At 26.8% G+C, this 17759-nt stretch overlaps 4 protein-coding genes across 7 annotated transcripts in view; 1 reads left to right on the top strand and 3 right to left on the bottom strand.

Annotated features, from left to right (window-relative positions):
* On the bottom strand, positions 1 to 1284 carry LOC114122008 (WASH complex subunit 3). The gene is made up of 3 exons (XM_027984550.2): positions 1086 to 1284; positions 857 to 1021; positions 1 to 798 (listed from the first exon to the last, which is right to left on the bottom strand). The coding sequence occupies exons 1-3, from the start codon at positions 1101 to 1103 to the stop codon at positions 463 to 465; spliced, it is 519 nt and encodes a 172-aa protein (XP_027840351.2). The 5' UTR covers positions 1104 to 1284; the 3' UTR covers positions 1 to 462.
* A 1471-nt stretch (positions 1285 to 2755) lies between these two features.
* On the bottom strand, positions 2756 to 4128 carry LOC114122023 (60S ribosomal protein L44). Its single transcript, XM_027984566.2, has 4 exons — positions 3967 to 4128; positions 3091 to 3264; positions 2909 to 3025; positions 2756 to 2842 (listed from the first exon to the last, which is right to left on the bottom strand). The coding sequence occupies exons 1-4, from the start codon at positions 3967 to 3969 to the stop codon at positions 2822 to 2824; spliced, it is 315 nt and encodes a 104-aa protein (XP_027840367.1). The 5' UTR covers positions 3970 to 4128; the 3' UTR covers positions 2756 to 2821.
* Positions 4129 to 6599: 2471 nt separating this feature from the next.
* LOC114122022 (L-2-hydroxyglutarate dehydrogenase, mitochondrial) lies at positions 6600 to 10317 on the bottom strand. 3 transcript variants are annotated; one of them, XM_027984563.2, is made up of 7 exons: positions 9999 to 10317; positions 8226 to 8743; positions 7987 to 8160; positions 7634 to 7798; positions 7398 to 7507; positions 7154 to 7333; positions 6600 to 7076 (listed from the first exon to the last, which is right to left on the bottom strand). In XM_027984563.2, exons 2-7 carry the CDS (start codon positions 8715 to 8717, stop codon positions 6851 to 6853), a joined length of 1347 nt encoding a protein of 448 aa, XP_027840364.2. In that variant the 5' UTR covers positions 8718 to 8743; positions 9999 to 10317; the 3' UTR covers positions 6600 to 6850. The 3 variants fall into 3 exon arrangements, with proteins under 3 accessions (XP_027840364.2, XP_050054466.1, XP_027840366.2); XM_050198509.1 differs by lacking the exon at positions 9999 to 10317 and adding an exon at positions 9876 to 9895; XM_027984565.2 differs by lacking the exon at positions 9999 to 10317 and adding an exon at positions 8812 to 8973.
* Positions 10318 to 10792: 475 nt separating this feature from the next.
* LOC114122021 (E3 ubiquitin-protein ligase TRIM9) overlaps positions 10793 to 17759 on the top strand; it is a 65598-nt gene continuing 58631 nt past the window's right edge. The window contains exon 1 of one of the 2 annotated variants that reach the window (XM_027984561.2): positions 10793 to 11997. In XM_027984561.2, coding sequence (XP_027840362.2) covers positions 11203 to 11997 — 795 coding nt within the window. In that variant the 5' untranslated portion in view covers positions 10793 to 11202. The remainder of the gene's footprint in view (positions 11998 to 17759) is intronic. The other variant, XM_027984562.2, reaches the window with a different exon arrangement.

Raw genomic sequence — 17759 nt, 5'->3', positions numbered from 1 at the left:
TTCAGTAAAAAATGTATAATTATATTTTAAATATAATACAAGTTAAACATAACAATAATTTTTTTTTTTTTATAACAATTTATCATTATATAAGTCTTATAGAATAATTATTTATTATTTTATCACAGAGGCATATTTATGGAGACATTGCAGGTATGTCAAAGGGTAATGTTTCCTAAGAACAAAAATATAAATATGTTATTAATATTATTATTGTGTATAGAAAAACTTTTGATAACATAACAATGGTATAGCAACACCATACAGGTTTTCTAGTTTTCTTTTTTAAATATGGTACTAAAAATGGTTCTTATACAATTAAATTCATTATGTGGTAACAATATAAATATACAATGTTTATGTAAAAAAATAAAATGATTTTCTTAATGCTTTGTTTTATAAACCATTACACAAGAAATTATAAATTTATAAATAATAATAGATACATAAATACTTAATTTATCACAATAGTTTGGGATCTAATCCTTCATTGACCATTTTTAATTCAACAGCACCTCTAGGTACACCAAATTGGATCATTTTACGATATTTTAATATAGTTGGATCCACAGTAGGCTCATTAGTAGTCTCAATAACAGTTGGTTCTGATATATTTTCTTCAGTTTTACTGTGTTTGTCAGTTGTTTCGGTTTTAATAAGTTCATTGGTTGCCTCAGCTTTATTATGTTCATTGGATACTTCAGTATTAAGTGAATTATCTTTTAATTGACGTCCAGGAGGTTCACTTGTTTGAATTTGAGGTGCCTGGAGTTCTCGAAGTTCAGGAATAGAATTTAACTAAAATACATATTATATTTAAGTTAAATGTGTTGTGTAATATTTAGTTAAGTTATACCTTAGTTTCTAATATACACAGAGATGCTGAAATTTTTTGTAAGCGTTGTTCGGATTTCATCATTTTTGCTTCACAGTGTGTCATGAAATTGTTTAAGAATGTTACAGTAGACGTGATAAAATGATTAATATATGTAACTAATTGACGTTGTTCCATTGGAGGAATCTAAACAACCAGGGCAAATATAGGATGTAATAAGTTGATCAAAAATATTTAATGAGATGCTTACTTTTTTAAGTTCTTCCATTTTTATTTGTTTGAAGAAATACTATTAATGCTAAAGCAAATTTGAAAACTAAGAAAAATGTGTTAAAATATTCTTAAAGACAACCACCTAAATAGTAAATTTAAAGTTTAGAATTATTTAATTTGGATGTGGTCAATGTTCAAACACTTCAAACTCCTAATAATTTATATACTATTTAGTTTTGTGATAAGAGATTTGATTTTAATCACTGATAATAATATGTATCGTTTATCTCAGTGTTTCTCAACCTTTTTAGTGTCGCGGCCCTCAAAATAAATATAAAATATGGTAAATCACTTCTCGACCCCCCTATTTATATTAAGTACAAATTTGAACCACAAAAATATCATGTAATATTATTAACTAAAAGAAATATACCATTTATAAATACCATATTGTGTAATACCTAATTTTTAACTTGTTACAGGTACCTATAAGTATTTTTTTATTCAATAAAAAATTTTAAATAAAAATATTCATTTTGTAAATTAGCGTTTTATTATTTTTAGTCCTTACGGGACACCTAGTTAAAGCGATTGCGACACCCAGGTTGAGAAACGCTGATCTATTTTACACTTTTTTTTTTTAATTTTAAGTATGGGTTAAATTAAAAAGATTATAAAAAGGCTAAAATATAGTATTATGTATTAACTAAATTTACTTACATAATAGTAAAATAATAGAAAAGGATTAACAGTGAACATAATACGAAATTATAAATAGTAGTCAGTATTTATAATTATTTATTTAAATTAATTAGTTTGAATTTGAAATCTTGACTGTATTTTCTCGATTAAGGGCTTCTTGGAGTGATGCTATCTTATAATGTGTACTTTTTAATTTTATTGAAGAAATAGAAAAATATAGTATTATTTATAAATTTATAGTGTATCAACTATCATATTTTGACTGAAAAAGAAAAATTACTAGGTCAGTGTTCATATTCATTATTAATTAATTATCGTTAATAGTTCAATATGTAAAAATTTAATATTATTCTTTCATTTGAATTAAAGAATTTTTCGACAATATAATTTATTGAACATGTAAATTGCTCTGCTAGTAATCTTTGTTTCAAATTAATTAAAATTAATGCATTCTAATAAACAGGATATTAGTATTAATAATCCAGTTTAAATATTTCTATCTTCAGACAATCATAAGTATATTGATTAACAGAGCTCAGATTTTGTAGCACTAAAAATTACTAAAATAAGAACTATAGTAGGCCCTAAAAACACAATAAATAGCAAAAATGAAAATTTATTTTGTGCACAACTTACTACTTGAATTTGTCGACTCATTTAACTATAAAAATTTATAGCTTACTGTATTTTTTTTTCTATATCCAATAAATATTAGCAAATGCTATAAAATCTGAGCCCCGATTATAAATATAAAAATAATAATATTTGTTTTATTACTATTAAAAACATTTAAATAATTGTTTTTAGAATATTGTCAGTTTTTAAAATAAGATATTGTTCTATGATTAAAACAGTGTGTAGGTACTATATAGTGTAAAATATTCACTCATAAAAAAAAAAAAAAAAAATTGTAGACAGTTTCTTAAGTCAAACCATTATATATTGAAAGGGAATGTCACAGGAAAAATAATAGTAAGGAAAATTATAAGAAATATCAACGAAAAATAAAAAAAGCAATTTGCAGTATGCACTTATATATTGGTCTTAAAAGTAACAAAAATTTGTTTAAACTTAAAACTGGATCATTTGTCCCTGAAAAATAAAATTAATAAAATGAATTAATAAGAAACACATATTTATTTTGACAAATGTTCTAACCTTTCGTTTCTTGTCACCTCCCAATTCAAAATGCTTGCAACGTTTCAATGGGATTTGTTTACGGTATTTGCATTCGGAACATTCCATCCTCAATACAATTTTCTTGGTTGTTTTAGCCTAGTAAACATTAATTTATATTTAATTAAGCTAATTGGTTGTTATTTAATCATTATTATATATACCTTCTTTCTGAAAATAGGCTTAGTCTGACCACCAAATCCACTCTGTTTTCGGTCGTAACGACGACGACCTTGGGAAGCTTGACGTTCCTTGGATTTTTTGTACTGTGTTACCTTGTGTACCTTATGTACTTTGCATTTCTTGCAGTAAGTACGTCTCTGTTTAGGTACATTCACCTGGAATCAAACATCATGGTAAAATAAGATATTAAAATACAAATTGTGTTTAAAAAATGATAAATTATACTTTTATTGGTTATTGTCATTAACTGGCAACTATGTTGAAAAATAATTTAATATTTGTAGGTACCTATGTTCCATCTTAAATATATATATCTATTACTAATTTTTAATTCTTAACGGAACTTACTTTCTGGACATATCTCATAGAATAAAATTAGGTTAATAAGGCATTGTTATAATTTAACAGATGAGCGTAAAATAAAATGTCATAATTTGAACTATATCCAACTTTTCTGAATAATTACATTGACATATGAAGCTAAAATCAATTGTTCAGTTTAACTATTAAATATTTTTGTACTTAGAAAGAAAAATTAGAAATTTCCTATAGGGGTATTCGTTAATATGATAGAATATGAGATCAGCGAATACCAAAACGAGACGGGTTTAAAATTCAAATAAAAATGTTTTTTCATATGCGTTAGGTTAAAATTAACTAAGAGTAATAGACTTTTAAAATTCATGGTTGTAGACTAAAGCTTACAGAAAGGCGATTTGAAAATGTCACAAGACGTACCATACACTTAAAAGATTAGAAATATATCGAACTACATAAGTATAAGACGCCATAAATCAAATAAATAGTGCGTTTTAATATTAATATATTAAGATTGAAACGGATAAAATTTTACTTACCATTTTTTCAATTTGTATGTAAACGTTTTAATAACACGACGAATGAACTACAAGAGAATGATGTTCGTCGAGAAGAACAACAAATATCGAATTTATCAGTGATAACGTCAATGTATGGACCAAAGACGTTCTAAAACCTATGAGAGAAAAGGTACATTTTATTTATGGTAGACAAATATTACATTACGGACCGCGGTTATGTTGAGGTTATACCATTGCAGTGATACCGACAAAAATATGTAATGATAAGTGTTGTCAATGTTAGTAATTTATTTTTTGAAATATTCCGGTCTTTTGCATTATTTTAAATATTTTTGAGTTCCATTTAATTTGAGTGAAAAAATGGACCAGAATTTGTTGAATTTTTGGAAAAACTACGAGGACATAATCGATTGGGGTTACCGAGTTTCAGGGGTTCGAGGAACGGATGGCAGTAGATCATCGGCACCAATCAATACTGAAACTTTAGTATGTGTTAATTGATGTTGTCTTAAAATATAATTACATATTATGTCTTACACCTGTCATCTAATTTATTGGATGCCATTCGTTTTACTTGTGTCCAATAATAATGCTCTTTTTAATTCCATGATAACTGATACTCTTATGATTGAGAATTTAAAATTATTTTTGTAATTACATGTATTGTATTTTTTATTTGTTTCATAGGAAATTAATAATTGTAGAAATTTTAACTCTAATGAAAATGAGTATGATGCTTGTGTTTACTCTTCTGATAGCAGCGTTGATATTGACTTAGAATATTTAAAGTTTTCTAAAAAAACATTGGAACATCAAGAAAAAGTTGGTTAGTATAGGTATATCTATTAGTTTACTGATTATTATATTTTAATTAGTAATTTATAACATTATTTTATTATAGATTGAAATGTAATAGATGGATATTGTTCATTGTTTGTAGAGTTTGAAAAGAGAAAAGTTGACAAAGAGTATGGATTGTGCAATTCACCAAGTTTTGAAAATGGTAATTTTTTGTTTTTTTTTTTTTTAATAGTTCCGCAATTAAATGTTAAATTTGTATGGCGATGTAAATAATTATAATATTGGTAAACCTTAAGGTGGATAAAATATTATAAATTTAAATGTATAGTTCTCTATATAAGTATGGATAAGTTACTTGGAATTTGATTGCTATTAATTTGTAAGTTATTTACACTCAAGTTGAAATGCTTTAATAATATCATTAGACCATTAGATAATTTCAAGTATATAAATTATTATGATGACACACATTTTTTTCTTTTTTAACTAGTTTTTTTAGGTATTAAATCTTGTTCCTACCTATAACATAACTATATTAAATTTATATACATTCAATTTGAGTATTTATCATTAAGAGCCTAGGCCTGAGAGCAATAAACTGTTTTTATGCTGCCATCTATGAGACACCTATCTTTTGGTTCAATAACATAGTGATTAAATTATAAACAATTTTATTAGGTAGTTGTAATTTTTTTTTTAGATAAAAATAATCATTCAATAATTTGTTTTTACAGAATATACCAGTACAATTGAGGTAAATGAGATTAATCCAATAGAACTGTATGGCTCAAAGAGAAATGAGATTGAATGTTTAGAAAATAAACTGCAGTCTAAGTTTGATGAATTTTGTTCTATGAAGAAACCAGTATTATGGCCTGGTATGGCATTCAATTGGGATGTACCAGGTTGTTATGATAACTAATTCATTTGATATACCTTTAGTTACCTTCATATTTGTATAGAAATATAATTATATAATAAATTCAAAACAATTATTTACATATTATGAAGGATGTAGCACTCACATTTTTTTCTTACAAGTGTTTAATATAGCAAATTCATTTTTAGTTTCATTAGTCAAAATATTAGAATATATTTGCCTAATATAAAACTTAAGATATCAACATTTTCCATATTTGTTTCATGAGTTATTTTTGTTTTAATATTAAAGTAATTGATGAACATATTTTGACTAACATATTATAACTAACGAAGTTAACTCTAATTTACCATGGTTATGCAGTATTGAAATATAGATAACAAATACAGGCTGAAAGAATTCTTTTTAATACTTAAGTACATTGTACTTTTAATGTATGTTGTACACAGTATAACACTATAAAAACAACTCATTAACTTAACTAAACAACTTTTAAAATCAAGTATACTAATTTTCAAACTATTACTTATTATGAAAATGTATTAGGTTCAATCTTGAAAATTCAGTCATGCATATCTGATATCATTTTTTATGTTCAATAATATTCTTGTTATTCGATAGAAGGGTTGATATTTGTTGTTTTATAGTTTTATGAATTGCAAATAGCTGATAAGGGGTATCAAAGACTTTTTACCCAATTTTTTCAAGTTAAATAAAAGTGTATTAGAACTATTTGTTTCTTATTGTATATATTATATATATATATTTTTGTGATAAATTTAATATCTAATTAACTTTTTCTAAACAACAGCCACTATCTTTGATCATATTATTCAATGGGTTATTATACTTTATTTTTTCCTATTTTATGTTTGTTCTTTTGAATTAATTAACAAAATACAAATTTGTGTTTTCTCTCAAGTTATTGTTTTTCATAATAATGAGTAGTAATAAACTAATATCAAGTAGATTGAATGTTATTATTTTCATATTTATTCTGGTAATAATATGATTTTGATAATTAATATTTATAAAAATTAGTCTATTTGGTTAGATTATTCTAAGAGATTTAAATAAATGTAGATATTTAAAAACTTTACTAAATGAGACCTCACTTCTATATATTTAACTTAAGATCTCATAATAAAACTATTATCACTCAAATGTATTATGTTGAATACGACACAAGTTTCAAATACATTATAGATATTGATTGGTAACTTAATTTGGTATAAGACTTAAACGTGGGTATTTTGCAAACATTTTGTCCACAATTACTTCACCAATTGGTAATGACGATGTAGCTGAAGGTGATGGAGCACTTCGACAATGCATTATTCTATGCTTCACTAAATCTGAAGGATCATTTGATGCAATGTCGAGCACCAAATCCTCTGCCATTGTTCCATCTGCCCACAGTGGTTGAGCACGAACACCCGTGGGACCTCTATTAATTTATGTAACAGTAAACAATCAAATAAATAATATTACATTCATATATATATATATTTTTTTTGATTTTACTTATTAATATCATTTTGTTTGATATCTGGAATGTAATTTTGTATTTCTTTTAGCTGCATGGCAGGAAATAATGACTTGATTGTTTCATTAATACCAAATTTCATATGTTTAGCCATTAGCTTTTGTACTCCATCCAGTTTTAAAAGCCTTATTGTATTGGAAAAACTTACATCGCCCCAACTAAAGACATGAATAATATATTAACATTACATATTATTTAATATTTTTATTTTCTAATAAAAACCTGTATCCTTCTTGTTTTAGAGCCAGAACTGCATTTGGACCCAAAAAAACAGAGCCATCCATTCTTGGAGTAAAATGTACTCCAAGAAATGGTAAACTAGGATCAGGCACCTAAGAAGAAAAAAAAAATTAATAATTAATTTCTGTTATGATATAATATAGTGTATAATAATAATATAGGTATTGAATGTAAGAATAAATTTGCTCTATTTGTATTTAAATTAAAATGATCATTACTGGATAAATATTGCCTTTAACGAGGTGTGCTTTTTCTTTGCCAAGTAAAAGATATTCTCCACGTATTGGTAAAATGTATGGATCAGGTTGACATCCAGTCATCAATGATAATTCATCTGATTGTAGTCCACCACACGTGATGATATAATCTGCTAATATTTCTTTCTGTAATTTTTTTTAAATATTTTTAATATTATGATTGCAATTTGTTTTTTGAAAACTTTATTAACATGGCATGTTGTATTGTTTGAATTTTTAGGCAATCACTCATTCAAAAAAGTGTCAGAAAGGTTGGAATACAAGCCAAGCCATATCCTTTTGTATTTTTATGTATTACTTTATAATAAAAGTACATTTTTTTCAGAAATTATTCTGACTGCTCTGTTATGTTTACATTCTTCAAATGATTTCACTTTAAAATTGTAAGTTATTTGACCTCCTAAATTTATAAAGTCTGCTGCATAATGTTTTGTCACTACTGCCCAATCCACAATTCCTGTGTGTGGTGAATGAATTGCCCGTACACCCTACAAATACACAATAAAAAAAAATTAATCTGTAAGTTCTTTTATGACTTAATATACTGACTTACATTACAATATGGTTCAATGGTCTTAATATCATTTCCGTTTATCAATTTTATGTCAGGAGTACCATTTTCTAATCCTCGCTCATATAAGTCATTTAAACTTTTTATTTGAGACTCGTTAGTGGCAACAATGAGTTTTCCACATTTTTTATGCGGTATATTGTTTTTAGCACAGTATTCATAAGTTTTATATAGACCTTCAATGCACATTTTTGCTCTCATTGTGCCTGGTTTATAATAAATACCTGCATGTATAACTCCGCTGTTGTGTCCACTTTGATGAACTGAAGGCCTATTTTCTTTTTCTACAAGACCTACATGTAAATGTTTATTGCGTGATAATAATGCTCGTGCAGTAGCAAATCCAACAATACCTCCTCCCACAACAAGTACATCATAACTGTTTGTCTTGCATTTACTATATAAACGTTTATTTGAATTTGAAAATAATTTAAAATTTTTCATTTTTATTGTAGTTATTTGGACTGGTTTCATTTTAGTTGAGGTAAACTATGTGTTTCCTAAACAAACAAATAACATAATAATTATTTTAAAATTTGATATTATTGTTAACATTATATGTTAATACCTGATATATTCAAATGATACAATAAACAATAATTGATGATGTAAAATGTTTTAATGATTTTATATTGTCATATACTTTACAAAAACATACAATTAAAATTTTAAATTACAAAATAATCAATAAAAGCAATCAAAAAACATTTTTAATCTTTTATACTTATGCTAAAGATTATTGTTGTGCTTATAATCAATGTTCACACTTAATTTTATTGATTTTTTTTATCTGCATTATTTCATCAATTTAAATAAACACTTCACTACTTCAGCACTTGAAAAAAAAAAAAAAAATAAAATAAAATACTAACAAGTTTTTAAATGTGGAAGTATAACATATTTTAATACCTTCTTTTTTGAAGGGTAAATGAACTATTAAATTGTTTTAATTAAGGTGGATATATAGCTACTATTTTAGTATCTTAGATTGTATTATACAAAATAATAAAATGAAGGCCACCAAATCCACCTCAGTGCTAAATACATAATGTAACAGAAAGATCTGACAAATGGAATAACTTTTGTTCTAATCAATATTTTTTTTCATGTAATTTACACATTTGAGCACAAGTATAAAAATTAATTTTATTTATTTTTTAATAGGTACAGGAAAAAATAAAATAAAATTTGTTCACATATTTTTGGGAAAGATTTAAAATAATCAATTTGTAAATTTCATTTTTAGAATTTTTTTTTTTTTTAACAGTAATAAGTAAAAACATTTTTTCAAGTTAAGTAGTTAATTTTTTAAAACATCAATATATTTTGGAATAAAATAATTTGAAAAATAATAATTAATAACTATACAGAACATTATTTTTGAGAATTTTTAGACAAGTAAATTATAAATTATTTATTATCTATACAATTTTAATTTATGTTTTTTTATACATTTACCTTAATAATCATTTTGAATATATCATAGGTACACCTTATATAATAATAAAACAATTACAGTTTTATCATGACACAATTAAGTCTATTATATCATAAGTTAATTGTCTATGCAATATACTTAATAGGCTTTAGTGTATTAACACAGAATAGATTAAATTGAAAATTATTAGTTACTTGTTTTGTGGTCATACAATTATTTATAAATAAATTTATGCTTTGTTTCTTTTTGCGAATTTTCTGTTGGTTTAATTAGATTCTAAACAAGGGACTAGACACATATACTTTGTGTTTACTTACCAAGTCGTAAAGTTCCAACTTGGCCAACCACTATATATATATTAATTTCAAATACGGCTATAAGCCTATAACTAAAATATATTACGAAACATATTTTTATATTGATATTATTTTATTATCTAATATTATACATGAATTATAACAAACAATAATAATATTAAATAGTAATTGATAAGGATAAAAAAAAATATTCTAATTTATACTATGATTTGTCGGCCGCGAGGCTTATTGTTTATCTCCACGATGTAAAGAAGATATTCTCTAATTCTCTACATCGTTTTATTCTCATAATACAGAATTTAAGTATATTCAATCCACCTTGATTATAATATTATCATGTGACATGTAATAATGTAATATTATATGTATATATTTTATAAATCTTCCAACAGGCTGTTATCTTAAAGTGCTCGGTTATCTTTATATTTTTATCATTGGATGTCCGTGACCCGCATTCCAGCTCAGTGTGACAAACGTTAACCGACCATTAGGCTCCGAGTGAAAACAATTGCCTATTATCATAACAATATGTCAATATAATATTATATACTAAAAACGACTATATATGTACTTAAAAAACACGAAATGTATTTCATTACTGTTTTCTAGTGAATATTATACATTAATATTATTCGAGATCGACCAAGTCGTTCCTACTTCTAAGTTCTAACTCGAACGCCCGACGAGATAGATCCATTTTCTCATACTCGTTTTTGCTTTCGGGTAAAATAATTGCCGAGTTTGCTGGCGACACTGTACTCGGCGACGATATTGTAGTCGCTCGCCGCCAGAGTTCATTAGCGTCGTGTAAACAAACGTCGCGTTTTCCTCCGGCTAACACAACAACAATAATACACCAAGACGTATCAACTAACACAACTGTGACCACTTAGTATTTGTCTAGCGTGTGTTTCGTCGTGTCGTGCGTTTCTGCTCCGTGCCGGGCGTATATATAATTCACACAGAATAATATTGTAAAACGCTGCTGCGGTGTGTCATAGTGTTTGTTTTATTAAATATAGTTGTGTTTTCTCCGATTTTTCTCGCGCGATCGTCTGGCCAGTCGGAGGAATTTTTCCGCGATGTGAACTATTTCGATCGACACCGCGACGACGACGACGACGACGATCATCTAACCGTTCCCGATATCGAATTCGATCGAGACTAGGCCTTTTATCTGTGATTATATAGTTTTGGTGCCGCGATGGAAGACGAACTGCACTGTATCGCTTGTAAGCAGCTGTTCAACAATCCGGTGCTGTTGCCGTGCTACCATGCGTTGTGCCTTAACTGTGCGGTGCACGCACAGCGACCGCTGGAGCCGACCGCACCGCAAGAGAACAGCGGAAACTCGACTACCAGCGGTAGTAGCACAACCGAGTCGCACGCTTCCGACTGCCATCCGGAGTCGGACAAGCTGTCCATACTTAGCGAGACGGACAGCGGCGTGGTGTGCAATAGTCGGCCAAACAGCTACCTGGGCACGTCCAACCACATCGGTGGCGGCATCATCGCTTTCCCGCCGGTCATGGCTGGTTCGTATTCTCTGTCGTGCCCGGCCTGCAGGAAGACCGTGTACTTCGACGACAATGGCGCGCACAACCTGCCAAAGTACAGGACGATGAGAAACATTGTTGACCGTTACGGTGAGCTCAGGCACATTGTGCCCAAGTGTCAGCTTTGCGAATGCGAACCAGCCGCAGATGCTACCGTGCTGTGCGAGCAATGTGAAGTGTTGTACTGTGACTCTTGCCGTGACAACTGTCATCCGGCCAGGGGCCCATTGGCCAAGCACAACCTGCTGGAACCGTCCGCTGGCAAGGTGGCGCTCAGGAACAAGATCAGAAACAGGGACATCATCTGCAACGAACACGAAGAAGAGTGCCTGTCTATGTACTGTATGGTCTGCAAGACACCAGTGTGTGCCGTATGTATGCATGAATCAAGGCATTCGAGTCATGACGTCCAAGCCATCAACACAATGTGCAAAGCTCAAAAGGTAACATTGTTAATGACCATTTTATAATAGAGAGAGGTACCTAGTTACCTAGTTATATAGTAATAACACTTTGTTTATCATTAGTTTTAAATGGAATTTATCATTGATTGTTGATCGTTGACCATAAAGTAATAATCAATAGGTATCTTTTAAAAAAAAGTATCTACTTATACTTAGGTTGATATGATTTATGATATATGTTAGCAATGTAATTTTTCTTGTCTAGTCTGTGCTACAATCAAAACATCCCTCTTCTTTCTAATCACCAATCCGAGATACATTTACAAGCCTTGTAGTTTCTTGTTATATATATCTATCATATTTAAATACACTTTATAAATAATTAAGTCACTTTGTAACAAAAGAATTGAAAACACAAATTAATAAGATAATTATTGTAATTAAAAAGTATAATCTACCTACTAAATTATTCTATTTCATATCATTGAATAGTGAAGACTGTGTTCTTCTAAATCTATATGAATACAAACTGTGATAATAACTACCTAATTAGTTTTGTTACTTAATATGTGACAAGAAATTACATTGTAGTAATCTAACACTCATGTGTTTTGTTGATTCATAATATCTTTTGTAATACCAAGAGTATAATACTATAATGTGATGAGATAATTTGTATTATGTTTACTTACAAAAGACTATTAAACAGAAGGTAAGTATATATGAAATTTGTTGGAAGGAATGGTTAAGTATCAAATGTCTGAAGACTGAATATTTTTTAATTTAATTTTAAAACTCATAAGCCAGTAGTTGAAACCGAAACGATTTATTTTCTTATAGCAGTAACAAACTAATAACTAACTATTATGTATATTATACTATGTATTATATTTTTAAATTTTTTTAGGGCTAAAATCTATCGCCTTTCTTGTATACGTGTACGAAAAATAATGTTTTTTTTTTGCTAAAAGTATAATGCCGACTTTAAAATTGAATAACTATTTATTGATTGACTAAAATATATATTATTATGAAATTGCAACGTAAAATGTTTTAAAGGTAATCGGAAATTCGTAAATATTTTTAAAAATATGTATATATATTTATAATTGGATTTATACGAGAGTGTTTTTATTGATTTAATGGTTACAGTTCTTCGGCTATTCCAATCATTTTATAAGTAAATAAATTTAAAAGTAAAAACATAATTTTTGACAGTTTTTTCCATAAAACCTGTTAAGATGGATTGGAAAATTAGAATTGAGGTTCATTTTACATGATACATCGTGTTAATACATATAACGTGCGTATAACTTGAGGTTCGTCTTAGTTTGAATATTAATTGTATATTTTTTACAATTAATAATATTAAAACAAAAATATAATACTTCATACTTATTAAAAATAATAGATAGTTATTTTTATATTTAAGTATGAAATTGAAGTGTATTATTATATAAAATGTAAGTTTTCATTACTGTTGCCTATATAAAGAAGGTTAGGAATTCGTAAACTAAATTTGTTCACATTTATTATTTAAGTATATGATCTGTATCTACTATGTAGGATAAAAAAACATTATTAGCATTTACATAAAAATACACGTGCGCTATTGCTTTATTATTTAGGGTAATCAGGTCGAGTTAGATTACGATTTAAACATAAGTGTAGATAATTTATACAATGACTGAGTAAATTAAAAACGTAAACAAGAAAGAATCGAAATGCGACCAGATATCTGATACTTTTAAATGTCTTATTTTTAAACTGCCAATAAAACTGGGGATATTGTTTAGACTTTGGTTTTAACAGAAGTTAATATTGTATAATAATAAAATAAATTATAGTATATAAATGAGTCTAATAACTAATAAGTTATAAATCTTATTTACTTTTACGTTTTAAAAACAGTTTTATAAATTGACAGGTGGTAGAATTGGTTTTTAGGGTATTATTTTTGTGATTAAAATTTTTTGTTAAGACTTTAGGTAGTTTCAATAACTAGGTATCGTACTTAATTAAAGTAATTTGAGAAATAAATGTACTTGCACGTTTTTCGTAAATTGCAACAACACTGATAAATCATTTAAATATAGTTATATATATGTAGTAGCTATTAAGGTTTTTAATTGTCATTTACGCTATGCATTTATTATGATGGGGTTAGGATTTCCACAATAATATTTTAAATATTAGTTGAAATTTTAGTACTCCTAAACTGTTGACAAAAGTAAATCATTACTCACAACGTTCACGGATACTACTATTATAGTAGCCAGTAGGTATAAAATATTAACAATTTATGGGTTGTATACGTTAATTGCGTTTAAAATTAAATTATTTTTAAGATTGTATTTGATATAATATATTAGATTTGTATTTTTGTTAACGAAAATTAATGTGCTTATGTATTATTATTAAGATATATTAAGATATGTATCTTGGTATCTATGTATACATATATATGTTGCATGTTGTGCTTGTTCTATGTATAATGTATTTAATTTGTTTTAGAACTATTTATACATATTCTTTAGTTAAAATAAAACTTTCAGAGTTTTAGTTATGGCTTGTCTACTGTTAGGTTCGCCAAAGTTAATTTTAATTTACGTTTTGAACTTTTAAATTCAACATTAATCTTAATATCTATAATATTCTTAATATTTTTAGACAATCAATTGAAAGAGTATATTTAATTTATAATTAAATAATTTTATAAATTATAAAATTCTTAAATTCTTAGCTTATAAAATTAACTAAATAAATGTAATGCATAATAATAAATAATATTGTACGTGTTAGGTTGGATTAAATTAAGTTTCATTTTACAATATTTAAAGTATAAAAACTGAAATGATTACAATATTATATTGTATTTAAACTTTAAAGTTATATTTTATTTCTTTATGGATGTCTCTGTCATATACACATGGAAATCACATACCAATTTTGGCTACTAAAGTAGTTTATTTATAGTTAATATTAGTGCAAATTGAAATATTATCGAATATAGGAGAATAAGTTAATAATCGAGTCGGAGCAGTTGAATTTTCATATTCGTATTTATTTTAAAACGAGTTTCTTATATTCATTTGAAGAAATGAAATATTTAAGTACTTTTATTACCTATTTTAAAATAAAAATACGGACAATAAATTATATGCTTTATATTCTTATCTTAGAATTTTATAATGTTTTGATTTGCTTAGTACAAATAAACTGAAGTAAATATACGGCTCGCAGATTTGCTATGAGTTGAAGCATATGTACAACATTGCAGCGTCCTGTTGAAGTTAATATAGTATAATTAATAGGTAGATACCTAAGTAATTACTATACGTTGAACATTTCGGTTTTGGGATTTATAGTTGTATTAAAAAATAAATATCCATGTTTTTCGAGTGGCTGCGCAATGTCTTCATTATTATTTTACAAGTGTATTTTCGCTCCTAGTGATATCAATTATTCAAGTCAATAACGCAGGGAAAGAAAAATTTACTCCGTCAAACTTAATGGGTTTTGATGGGTATATTTTACGAGTAGCTATACCTACAGTCAACCGGAAGCATGGGGGAGATTGAAGGCTGGCGGAAAAGCAATATTCGCGTAAAGTCTGTGTCCCTTAGGGGATATTTGATTTCATTTTCAATATTATCTCCCGACAAAAGTTAAACACTGTAAAGGCGAACGAAGTCATGTTAGGCGGAAGTCATTTCTCTGACATTTACTTTAAACTTTAAGCATTGTTTATAAGAATTCAGATCGATATTGAAATGCGTTGTATTATTATGACCATGCATAAAACTATAGAAGATATAAAATAAAACTTTTGAGTTTTTTGTTTATTCCAGTTTCTATTGTCTTATTGTGTTTACATAGTTAAAATTATGTTCGTGGTACGTAAAAAATGATAAATCCGTAGAATTAAATATGTATTTTATCAACAAATTTACTGTTATTTCTTTAAATTGTAAAATTTAAAATATCAAAAGTAATGTAATATTTTAACATATAATATGTATACATCTACGTTTATTTTAGATTTATTCGAATTAAAATTAAATATATATATATATATATGTATACTACCTTCAAAAAAGACAAATTAAATTATAGTTTTAAATTTTAATATTTGGTGTTTGGAATAAATCTGCAATTATTTGGCAATTATTGAGCTTTGTTACATACGTGCTCAACATACGCGTTTTTGTGTCTATAATACACTAGTTTGTTGACATCCAAGTTTGAATCTCGAAGAAGTTTTCCATTACAAACTTTTGTAGTGGCATTGGAAACTTATTGTACCTATGTATTATGGTACATTTTGTCATTTTGTAAAAACTTTTTCCCTTGGTTAAAATTTGAAGTTTCATATTGTATTCGTCCTCATATGATGATTAGTGATTTATTTTTAAATTTTATTAAAAGGTTAAAACATATTATTCAAAGTCAGTATTTGTAGTACAATAAAATACGTTTTATCGAAAATATTACTATTAGTAGTTACGTTTTTAGAAAAATAATTATGTTGGATACATTTCTAAATTTCTTGTGTATTTAACTGCAATTGATAAAAAATAATGTATAGTTAATTCAATAATACTATTCTTTTATATTATTTTTTGGAGTCCTATACTATACCGAGTAATTTGTATGTGTTTTACAATTTATTTTAGTTAATTGTTTTCATAATATATACATATATGACATTTATAGAACGTTGAATATATTTTATCTATAGATATGGGCGTTTAAGTGTGAACGAAATGCCGTCTTTTCACGTAGTAAAACAATAGCCAAATCTGCGAGAGACTGAATTAAATTTCATTAATTTGAAAAGGACTTGTACGAGGCTTGTTAAGTTATACAAAGCACTAATTTACGGACCGATGTAGCTTGTACATCGAAGAAGTTAATATTGACGAATAATTAATAAGGATCTATTGACGAGAAAGTTTTCTTCTTCGATTTTGGAAATAGGTCACTGAGCATTGTAATTTAATATTATAGTGTTTGATTGACTATTCAAATAAAATACTTCAACATAATTGGCTTTTGGAGTTTTCTGTATTGGCAATAGTTTATATATTTGGTATAAAATGCTCATATTATTATAATAGGATGCATTTGTTCTTAGTATTTTATTTATTTAAATCGCATATTCGCATATAACACCAGATATATTATAATGTACATTGTTTCACCTCTAATCTAAAATGTAAGTCTTGTGCACGTGCACGCCCCTATACTGTGTATTATATTATTGTGCTAAATAACAATGTTATATAGTAATGATAACAAAGCCTCATTTTAATTTATTCTATGTAGAAATAAATTAAGTTGTATAACTTCGTGTTTATTAAGCCCATATTGTATATTATATTATGTTGTTTTTCTTTTTACATAATATTGTATAAAGAATAGGTTATAAATATTGTTATATAACAAATTGTACAATTGTTTTGATTGATTTGTTGTTCTTCAGAAACTATACTGTATATATTGTTATTTTTATTCTGATAATATTATTCTAATGTATGATGGTTTTTAAGTTTTGTGGATTATTTTAATGAAATTGTATGTGCTTATTTATAACAGTTTTAAAATTTTTTCTTGATATCATTTGAAAGTGTAGTGATAAATACTTTTTGTAGGATCTACAAAATATTTTTTATTCTGCTCTTTATAGTATAAATAATTATGTTATTGTTATTTTAGGAACTTAATTTTTATTTTCTTAATCATACGGCAAAGATATTTTTGACATAAGTAATGGTAGTTAACAAGTAAATGGTTTTTTT

This window comes from Aphis gossypii, chromosome 1 (assembly GCF_020184175.1).
Source record: "Aphis gossypii isolate Hap1 chromosome 1, ASM2018417v2, whole genome shotgun sequence".
NCBI lineage: Eukaryota > Metazoa > Arthropoda > Insecta > Hemiptera > Aphididae > Aphis > Aphis gossypii.
The sequence above is the reverse complement of the archived record's forward strand: the minus strand, read 5'-3'. Positions and strand labels throughout refer to the sequence as shown.